The sequence below is a fragment of the Colias eurytheme genome, chromosome 12 (genome assembly GCF_061535395.1).
Source record: "Colias eurytheme isolate Ceu_HAF_F1 chromosome 12, ilColEury1 Martin Lab GWU primary, whole genome shotgun sequence".
Lineage (NCBI taxonomy): Eukaryota > Metazoa > Arthropoda > Insecta > Lepidoptera > Pieridae > Colias > Colias eurytheme.
In genome coordinates, this window is record NC_142991.1 from 8,062,585 (window position 1) to 8,073,583 (window position 10,999).

The 10,999-nt window shown below is 35.1% G+C and overlaps 1 protein-coding gene across 1 annotated transcript in view; it reads left to right on the forward strand.

The window, feature by feature from the left end:
- The window catches only part of LOC149904166 (E3 ubiquitin-protein ligase MARCHF6), a 28,702-nt gene extending 17,947 nt beyond the window's left edge, over nt 1-10,755 (forward strand). The window contains exons 4-11 of the mRNA XM_090107670.1: nt 2,497-2,697; nt 3,150-3,329; nt 6,408-6,536; nt 6,884-6,974; nt 7,246-7,427; nt 7,770-7,954; nt 8,688-8,877; nt 9,255-10,755. Coding sequence (XP_089963796.1) covers nt 2,497-2,697; nt 3,150-3,329; nt 6,408-6,536; nt 6,884-6,974; nt 7,246-7,427; nt 7,770-7,954; nt 8,688-8,877; nt 9,255-9,362 — 1,266 coding nt within the window. The 3' untranslated portion in view covers nt 9,363-10,755. The remainder of the gene's footprint in view (nt 1-2,496; nt 2,698-3,149; nt 3,330-6,407; nt 6,537-6,883; nt 6,975-7,245; nt 7,428-7,769; nt 7,955-8,687; nt 8,878-9,254) is intronic.
- Nucleotides 10,756-10,999: the final 244 nt, after the last annotated feature.

The following is a 10,999-nucleotide window of genomic DNA, read 5'->3' on the forward strand; positions in this document are numbered from 1 at the left end:
GGATGGGATGCGATAATTTATTAAGCTAAGAAGTTCTGAACAGGCTATTTCTCCTACGCAGATTTGTAATATGTTATTATAATATGTAGTACTATGTAAGAACACGGAAAATTCTGACACCAAAGGTTTTACACCTCTGACCATTTTTTGTTTACGTCCTTTGCAACTATAAAAAACAATTTATCCGGCGAATTGGTAGTTGTATTTTTACATTTAGGAACAACACATGATTTTCTGGTATTTGGATTGGACATTTTTAAAAGTATTTAATTATAATTTCGACGGCACGGGCGCGCGATCGCTAGCGGACTGAGTGAGCCAGATTGAGCGTGTTGTGGTGTGACGTCACACCATCACCGGGCGTTTACAACTTGTTTTACTTCTAAATCGGAAACTAATTGACGTATCGAAGTAATTTTTTCACTAGTATTTTTTATTTTTGGCAGAGAATATGGAGTGCTAATAATCAAAATTAGTGAACATTCTCCATTGATTTAAGATCCAAGTAATGATCAATGTGTAACAAACATGCTTAAAGCTTAAGGTACAGTTGTGTTAACATTGGTATTATAGTTATTTTATATACAGATGTTATTTACTGTAGTATTTAGCCTTAGAGGCTCCATTGTTTATCCTTGATGACATTGATCTTCCTTTGAGTTATAATTTTTAAAATGTTATTTTTATCTTATTATTTGAACTTTGATTTGTTTCAAAGATACAGAGAAATAATAAATCAGTTCTTAGGTTCTAAGACTTAGTTCATTAGTATTGGCTTATGATTATCTGAGGAGAATAATTTAAAATTTAGAGGATATATGGTTAGTTCTTACATGAAAGAAAAACAATTTTTGTTGTTGCTACATAACCCCCTTGTATTGTTTTTAGAATTTAAAATATAACTTTATTTTACAATACAAGAGGTTCATTTAACATTCTGAAAGGAATGAAATTTAAGTTGTTAATACTCTTAGGTATTACAATATTAACAAGATAATTTATTTTCAACATAGCGTTTGTATGTCTTTCTTCACCAGCAGATATCAAACACATCTTCACCAACGCTGTGTGTTTTAGAAAGACACATAATATTGATGTTTTGCATTAAAACAAAACATGTATTATGTGTCGAATAAAACACACAGCGTTGCAGTTTACTGCTTGCTGATGAAGATGCTATGCCGGCAGAGGCAGATGACAGCGCTTCAAAGGTGATGTCAAATTGGCGATGACAGATGACATACTAGGGACGCGCTCTTGCTAGTGAGGTGAAAGATCCATCAATATTCGGTAAGGTGACCCTTTTTTCATAGAGATATATAGGATTCATAGACAGCTTTCTTCACCAACGCTGTGTGTTTTATTCGACACATAATACATGTTTTGTTTTAATGCAAAACATCAATATTATTATATCTATACTAATATTATAAAGAGGAAAGGTTTGTATGTATGTAATATGTATGTATGTATGGTTTTCACGCATAAACTACTGGACCGATTTTGATGAAATTTGGCACAGATGATCTTTAGACCCTGAGAAAGAATATAGGCTACCTTTTATTGCGAAATATGTACCACGAGCGAAGCCGGGGCGGACCGCTAGTAATAAATATTTTTATAATTTATAGGTACATATACAATTTAGTAATCACTAATCATTAGCAACATATTATGTAGATTATTGTATGCTACAATTATATGTAGAAGGAAACAATATATATGAAAAATTATCCTCATATATCATGTGTGAATATAATATAATTATTTTATTATTACAACCTTTTTCCTGTAACATATTTTGCAGACAGATAAAAAATGTAGAGAGATGAAAACATGATCATTTATAATAACAGTTTTTCTGATGTTTTTTTTTTAAACAAGTATAACACTTCTACATTAAAATAAAAATATAAAAAGGAAACTGGTTTCCTGCTTATTATTATATTTAAAAATTAAATAAAATAATAATATGATGTGTGAGATTCACATATAAGACTTGCATATTAAGTTCTAGGGACATACACTAAATTAAAGATAGTCTTAAATAAACTGACCCAGCAAATCTTTATTTAAATAATATTAGTATTCAAAATTATAACGCCTTTTTTTATCCGGATTAATAAGCGGCTGTACACGGGCGGCTCGAGCAGTTAACGGCTGAGCGACGTACACGGACTGCTCGAGCCGTCGTTCGTTGACTGCTGGAGCTGTCACTACAAACCGCGCAGTTGGCAGCTTGAAGCGGTCGCGACGGCTCGAGCAGTCCGTGTATGGCAGTGAGTGAATGTCCATAGCTCACCGCGCGGTCGCGGCTCAAGCCGTCGGTCTCAACTGCTTGAAGCGGTTCGTGTACGATAAGAGATATAAGAGAATAAGTCCTACTAAATATTAAAATAAAGGTCATAGAAATTGGTTAAGTGTTTCTGAAGGTTATGGTATCTAACACAGTAACATGAGAATTTCTTGTATTATAAAAGATTTTCCTAATTTCAGGAAATGATACATCTACCAGTATGGTCGCACATCCGGCGTTTGATTGTATCAGCCATGGTGTTTGGTACCGCAGTACTCTTCATGCTGTGGCTTCCGATCCGAGTGATCAAGTATGTGCTGCCTGGCTTCTTGCCGTATGCAGTTGCAGTGCATACAGAGGCGCCTGTTAATGAATTGAGTTTGGAACTACTTTTATTGCAGGTAAGATTTGTTATAAATTTTTTTTTCGGTCATAGTCTACTGTCAGTAGTCATTTTAATAGGCAATATTTAACACCTTATAAAAATTCAACAACATAACCTTGTAACGGCGGGCATAAAAGAATATATATTTTATTTGTTAGAACTTGTTATCTATTAAAATGACTCACTTTACTTCTACCTACATAACAACAATCCATTGCTTTGGAATGTTTAAAATGAAATTTTTTGCTTATTAATTCTTGTTGTTTATTTATTGATTGTTTTATAAGCTCTCTATTAAATACACATCAAAAACTAGCTTTCCATCTATGGTTTCGCTCACCTTTTTTAAAGCCATTATATATTAAAACCTTCCTTTTGAGTCACTATCTATTAATGAAACCGCATCAAAACTCATTAAAAGCGACTTTGTTGTATACTATGTACTGATTAACCTCAACTCCGTTGCAGGTGATCCTGCCCGCGCTGCTGGAGCAGTCGCACACGCGCACGTGGCTGAAGGCGGGGCTGCGCGCGTGGTGCGCGTGCGCGGCGGGCGCGCTGGGGCTGCGCTCGTACCTGCTGGGGGCCAGCCGCCACGCCGACCAGCAGCCGCCGCCCCCGCCGCACCAGCTGGGGGCTGCGCATCAGGTGACGGATACGTTTTGACGTGATAACGTTTTTAAAATTGTTTTAGTCGGGTGACATGTTCAGAAACTTGTGTCACACCAAAACCTCACGAGCGCGATCGCAGGTATAACGAGAGAGAGACGGACCGATCTCCCGTCTCATCTCAAATTTACATACAACCAATTTTTTTGAAGTGAAACTTCTTTATCGGGGTTGGAAAAAAATTTAGTGTAACATTTTTTCGTTACGCGTAACATTTTTCCGTTACGCGCCATCTTTTTCTTATCTAGGGATAATAAAGCGTCGAATCACGCGTGGTAGGCCACGCGTGATTCGCAGGGCCGTCTTAGACTATGCCGGGGCCCTTGGGCACACAAGAATTGGGGGCCCTTTGAAACATAAAGAAATCAAACTAGGTATACAAATTTTTTCCCACAATTATATATGTTTTTGCCCTAAATTGAAACTTATAGTAGAGCCATTTTATTAGGCAACATTTGACAGTTCAACAAAATTCAACAACGTAACCTAGTAACGACAACGTAGAATAACATGATATTTCGTTTTGTTAGAACTGCACATTTGCTTAACTTTTTTCAATTACGATCACATATTTATAATAATAATGACCGATACAAGTAATTTTAAGATTTCATTTTACTGATAAACCATTCTAAACATAATAAACAATTTCTGAATTGAAGAACTGACGTCGCTACAATTTTGTGTCAATAAACCTTTTTTCTTTTTAAATACCAGAGACGTTACTCTAAAAATCGAAATCTGACATCTAGAATCGAATGCATTGATTACTTGTGAATAAAAATCATCATAAATTAATAAATTCGATTGACAAATGTTTCAAATCCGTATCGATTAATTCACTTTAATCGATGTTTTTAAGCAGGTTACCTCTCTTCGAAGATAAAATTGATAGACGTCAAATGTTGCCTATTAAATTGGCTCGACTTTAAAGAAGTAATAAGAAACGAGAAAATTGCTATGTAAAATTTTTGCTACATTTTTTTTTATACATTTTACAAAAAAGTTACTTCTGACCAATCTTGTATTATAATATGGTCTTTTGAGGAAACTTTTTTTCCTTTTTTTTTATATAATTCATTTGAAACGCTGCTGCTGTAATGGCGCTCCAAAGTTGACTTAAATTAAATTTAATTAAGAAATATTTTAAGAATTACTTTTCAAATTACCTTTCTCTTTTTCAAATTTATCTTTTTAATAAGCATCTGGATTTTTTCTTTCGTAGCCGTTTCATATTGATCAAAATTATTGCGTGCGTTATTGACATAATTTATTCATAGGCCTAGGCAAATGGCAAAAGTAAAAACGCTTGTCATCTATTCGTATAGAAATGGTTCGGTGTGAACAGAGTTCACTAAATTCTAGGACCTTTAAAACTACAAAATTTCATATTCAGCAGAAAATTAGTAAAATTGTTCAAAGGATTACTAAAAATTAAATACAAAATTAACTGTCATTCCGGTACGTGAATTAAAAAACATATTCCAGGTTATAATTAAAAAAAAAATAGGTGATTTCGCGATTAATACTGAAACGATAAGTTTTATCATAAAATCATTTAGGTGTGAAGTGATTTAAGAAACGTGTGCATATTATAAGGATGGGATGAGTTTATAAATCGTTATATCTTAGAAAATGGTAGGAAGCTACATCTTAGGAAAATAATGTATTGATTCTTTTGTATAGATAATTTTATGATCTACAATTTGGGTAAAAGTGGTTATATGATAAAACTTACCGATTCGGTAAAAATCACGAAAAACCTATATATTATCTATTGACTTTTAAGAAAATTTTTTTTCCTAGTAACAGAAGGTTGGGAAATTTTAATATATTTTTGAAGTGAAACTTCTTTAGGCGCGTTGAGAGTAAAATTTCAAGGTCGCATCATAACAATACCGTAACGTCATGGAGTAATTCAACGATTTTGGTATCTTATAATCTTGCCAAAGAAGTGGGCTATTTAGCACCGAAATAATTTTTCAAATCGCACCAGTAGTTCCCGAGATTAGCGCGTTCAAACAAAAAAACAAACTCTTCAGCTTTATAATATTAAGTATAGATTGTGTTTTTAATAATTTTACCAAATTTCGGCTGGATGGGAATTTTGGTCGTGGTCGTTCTTCGGTAGTGTGACCGAAACATTAGCAAAACGTCATATGCTTATATCAAGTATCAATAGCGGATTCTATTCTCTAGCGTTTCTGCCACTTGTCTAGAGGCCCAGAGATTAAAGTTTTGTCACAAGTCACAACGCCCTTGTATGCTATTCTGTAAACTTAGACTTGTTATTAATTTTCATAATTCCCAAAATAATTCAAGTAAAAATATATTATATTACGTTAATAAGTAAATAAATAATTCGAGTAAATGTCTGATAAGTTAATTATAATGGTGTACGAATCACTCGAATTATTCCTATACATAGATGTTTTGATTCGAATAAATCTGAAAATGATCTGACGTTCTGGCAACGAGAAAAGTGTATTGCTTTTTAATAAAATATTTTGAGATTTATGTGAGAAAAATTGTCGGTCCTACATCTCCTCCAGGGGGGCCCCCAGACGATGGGGGGCCCTGGGCACTGGCCCCCTGTGCCCCTATGGTAAAGACGGTAATGGTGATTCGACGTATTTATGTAAAGTTGAATGTAGTAAATTATTTTTTGAAAAATAACGTCATAAAGAAGTTTCACTTCTTACGTGTGTACACTAGTACACGCACACATTTTTTTTACTAGTGTAGGTAAACGGCTCATCAGGTATGTGAAGACATCAATAATTACGGCTAGGGACTATCGACAAATAATATGCAATTTTCTACACAAAAAATGGGATAAATAACACTAACATAAATGAATAAACAAAAAGAAGCCTGAATAGCATCAATATATGAATCTTTTTTTTTGCAATAAAAATGTATAATTTACAAAGTTGGCGGACAGCCTGAGCAGTGTAGACGAAAAAAAATTGACATTTTTTTTGTCAACCCAATCACAATGTAAATTTCATTTTTCCAATATTCCTTAATATCACAAAATAATAACGAAAATTACAGGCATTAATGTGGCGCGAAGGCCCCGCCGGTTTCGAGCCGTACGTCCGCGTGTCGTGGTTCCCGCTCCGTTTGACAGCTCTACTTGGCTTCGTTTCCGTATCCCTTGTACTGGCCAGTGCTCTTACTTTGGTGAGTTTAAAAAAAAAACTTATGTTATCTGTTTTTTTAATATGGCCAGTGTGCTCTTACTTTGTTAAGTTTTGAAAAAAAAATTGTTTTATTTTATCTGTTGTGTATTTTTTGAAAATCGTAAGTAGTTACGTATTTTTTTCTGTTTTTAAAATATTCCTTGATATTCATGAACATTTTAAAGAATGTTATCTTTAGTAAAATTTGCAAAGCACTATAAGAAGGCAAGACTTTAAGCAATTTCTGTTCAAACTATTTTGTTTAGAAATAAAATTAACAAATGAGAAGTTTTTATAAAGTATTTGAACGCCAAATTTTCTTTCTAATGATAATATATTATGTTGCAGGTTATACCAGTAGCGATTGGCAGAAAGGTTATGGCATTGTGGCTACCAAAAGCGTCGGAAGGAGTACACGAACTGTATACGGCGGCTTGTGGTAAATATATGCTAATTTATTTAATATGTGCACTATAATATAGTTATACTAGTTAGTAGTTATACTGATTGCTTTAAATTAGAAAAACAACATCGTAAAGTTTAAATTCAAATTCAGGATTGACTGTTCAAGTGTTCAGTGCTTTGTAATTCATTTGAAATAAAACATATCGTTTAAGTAATCAGTGTATGAAAACTATCCGTTTAGTACATCGACTGTGGGACAGCTTGTATATTATACTAATATATGTATGTTATTTTAATATGTGTAGGTATGTACGTGTGCTGGGCGATGGGTCGCGGCGGTGCATTAGCGGCGGGCTGGGCGCGCGGCGGGCGGGCGGCGCTCGTGGCCCGCGCGGCGCTGTGGGCGCGGCGGGCTGCTCGGGCGGCGCTGGCGGCGCTGGCTCTGCTCGGCCTCGTGCCGCTGCTGTTCGGGTTGCTGCTGGAGCTGGTGAGTGCGGCGGGCCGGCGGGTCGGCGGGCCGGCGGGCCGGGCGATATTACAACTGACATTGAGTTGTGGGTGGAGATAGGAGCGTGGGACGGGAACGAGTGACTCAGTGATAAATCAACAGATCACGATTGCGTTGCAAAAGCATCGCAAAATCTCAAAATTTTATTGCACTCAGTCATTTAAACAATAATGAAAATATAAATTTATTTTCATATTATAAAAAAATATACAAATTTAAAAATTATTGTCATGACAACTCATACAAGTGCCATAATATCAATACACAACGCAAATTCTTATCAATCCTTAATTTTATATTTATAAAAATATTATTTTATAGGTCCTCGTGATCCCCCTAAGAGTGCCGCTCGAACAATCGCCAGTGCTATTCGTATGGCAGGACTGGGCATTAGGCGTACTATACACTAAGATTGTATGTGCACTAACTATGATGGGCCCAGATTGGAGCATGCGACGTGCTATTGAAAAGGCGTATAGAGATGGTATAAGGGAGATGGATCTTAAGTAAGTGATAATTTTATAATAATGAAAGTTTTTTTTATTAATTCCGATATCTGACACACTCATCTGGTTGAATCTGCTATTTGATTGAAATAGCGCGTTCATTGAATGACGACAAGTTGTTGAATGTAACGTTGAACGTCTTGACTGAAGGTCATTCAATTGAATGTCACCATTCAATGAACGCGCTAGTCATTCAATCAAATAGCAGATTCAACCAGATACGGCGATATCTCGAATCGAATCGATCGAATCTTATTCTTTTTTTGATAAAGTTATATCAGACATTGTTGTCGCGCTCGGCGCTCCCTCTAGTGTTCGAAACGTTTGGTTAAATAATATAATGAATACATCCCATTTATTATCCTTTAAAAATTATTTAACTTCTAAACATTCGCATTTACATAAAAACAATTGACATAACATTCCATAATATAAACCCATACTAATATTATAAATGCGAAAGTAGCTCTGTCTGTCTGTCTGTTACTCAATCACGCCTAAACTACTGAACCAATTTGCATGAAATTTGGTATGGGGATATTTTGATACCCGAGAAAGGACATAGGCTACCTTTTATTACGAAATATGTACCACGGGCGAAGCCGGGGCGGACCACTAGTATATCTATATTCCAATAATCGACGTTGCCTATAACGTGATATCACACGATGACGCCACCGCACACACAACGTCACTACACGATGACGTCACCTAACATAACCTCTATTTTCAGGTTCATACTGCGCTCGGTAGCAGCACCTCTAGTCCGTTGGCTGGGCCTAGCTCTAGCAGTACCCTATGCGTTTGCGCACAGTATAGCACCGCTGGCAGTAGCGTCAGCAGCTCAGAGGAACTTGTTGGCACGTCGAGTGTATCCAGCGTTACTGATTATATCAGTACTAGCTGCGTTGGCTGTCTTCCAGGTGAGTGTACATACTGGGAAAGGGGTTGTTCTTGTAATGTATAGGTATACTATGCCTACGCTCGCAAAAAAAAATCAAAGCAAAAAATGTAAATGGATTAGAGATGAAAAGAAAAACTAAACTCAATTTTGATTGAGAATGTTTATTATGTCACAAATTTTTCTATAAAAAAACAACTATGTTCTTTCAATTTTTGAATGACCGATAAGACGTATAACATCTTAGTGTCACCGTGACTACGCTCGCTGCAAAGTGTGCGAAACGTCGGAATAATAAAATAATGAATAAATCCGTTAAATTCTTTAATTTCTAAACTATGTTCTATTTATATTAATTTTCCAACTTTTTCTTAACCATCTCTTTTTTAAACCTTCCAGATCCGTCAATTCCGCAAACTATACGAGCACATAAAGAACGACAAGTACCTTGTGGGCCAGCGGCTCGTCAACTACGACCACCGGCGGCACAAGCACGTCACACACTGACTCGCTCGCACTTGTGATATCTTAATTTGTAAGACAAGGACGGGTATACCCGAATCGATTGTTCTAGACCTGTGAGGATTCTATGTAACGACGTTATAGTATTAACTAAACTGCGCAATATCAAATATGGCGCCAAAATTGGTGCGACTGAGAGCGTTCCCGTCGGGAAGTTGTCTCTTTCCTTTTAGGCCATGGCCACACAAAATAAGGGACAAATTGATTGAAAAACTAGCGTGTAAATATCCTGATATTATGTTGATGATACGCTAGCTAATTTAATGTTAAAAATTAAAAATCAACTAAAGCATAGTGTGGCTTTATATTATTGGAAAATTTTAAACAATTATTAAATTATAATCTACCCGCGATATTTACATAATATCCTCTCGCTCGGAACGCTTTAGCCTCCGCTTATAAGGAAAAAGCAACCCTAAATATATCAAAATAGATCTTATTTTATCAAAATAAATATTTTTAGTGCGCAGTCTAGTTAACAGTATAACGTCTTCGATGTGATGTCATTATAATAGAAATGGCGGGAATTATTTCATTGGGTTATATTGTTAAGAACGTGTATAGGTTTCTGTTAGGGTTATAGTGTTTGTGTTCACCGTTAAAAGACATTTTGTGAAACTTTTATGTGAATCAAAGTTTAAATTTTGTAAAGAAAAAAAATTGGTTGTCTGTAAAATCGGTTTACTGACGATAGTTGAACGTGACAACGTCCGATTGTGCTTCTTTGTCGTTCGTTCCGCGCTCTCGCTCGCACTTCAAGCCTTACATGGAACGCCTCAGAGCGAGGTAACGCCGCATGAGTCATGTTTTTTCGTGCATGCAGCCGGCTCTATCGAATTATAAGACGTTGTCACGTCAAAATAAGTCAGTTTCGCCAAACGTACATTGCACGATTAGATCCTGTTTTAGTGCAGAATTATGCTGTAAATAAACGCTTAAATTCGTGGTTCTTTAGGCTATTGTTACTTTATTTTTGTAAATGATTGTAATTCCAAAAATATATTTATTAGATTTAAATTCTACGCGAAAGAATGTTTATTTTAATTAGAAATAAAAATCATCATTGATGTTTAAAAATATTGAATTTGGCAAAGAAATTGACAAATGTGTCTTAGTTTGTAATATTGAGGTGAACCAGACAAACACTAGTACATATTGTATATATTTAACTGTTGTATTGTACGCCATTTTTATTATTTTACATGAATTGCCAACTGTAACATTTAATTTAATTCATTTAATATGTTTATTTTTATATCCGTATTTTATTTTCATTAAATGCTCATTCATTCAATATAAATATAGATACAAGATGGTTAAGGTAATCCTCGTCTCAGCACTTAGCTTGTAATTCTTGTGATTAAATCGTTAAATATTATTATTGTCTATTATTTCTAATCCTATCTCAATATACACCTGGTAAGATAGTGATATTTTACTAGTACCTGCATTAGAACTAGAAAAAAACAAAGCCTCAATAGGTTTTAAAAATACTGTACGGTAATAATTATAAAGTACATCCATACTATCCATACTAATATTATAAATGCGAAAGTAACTCTGTCTGTCTGTCTGTCTGTTACTCAATCACGCCTAAACTACTGAACCAATTTTCATGAAAT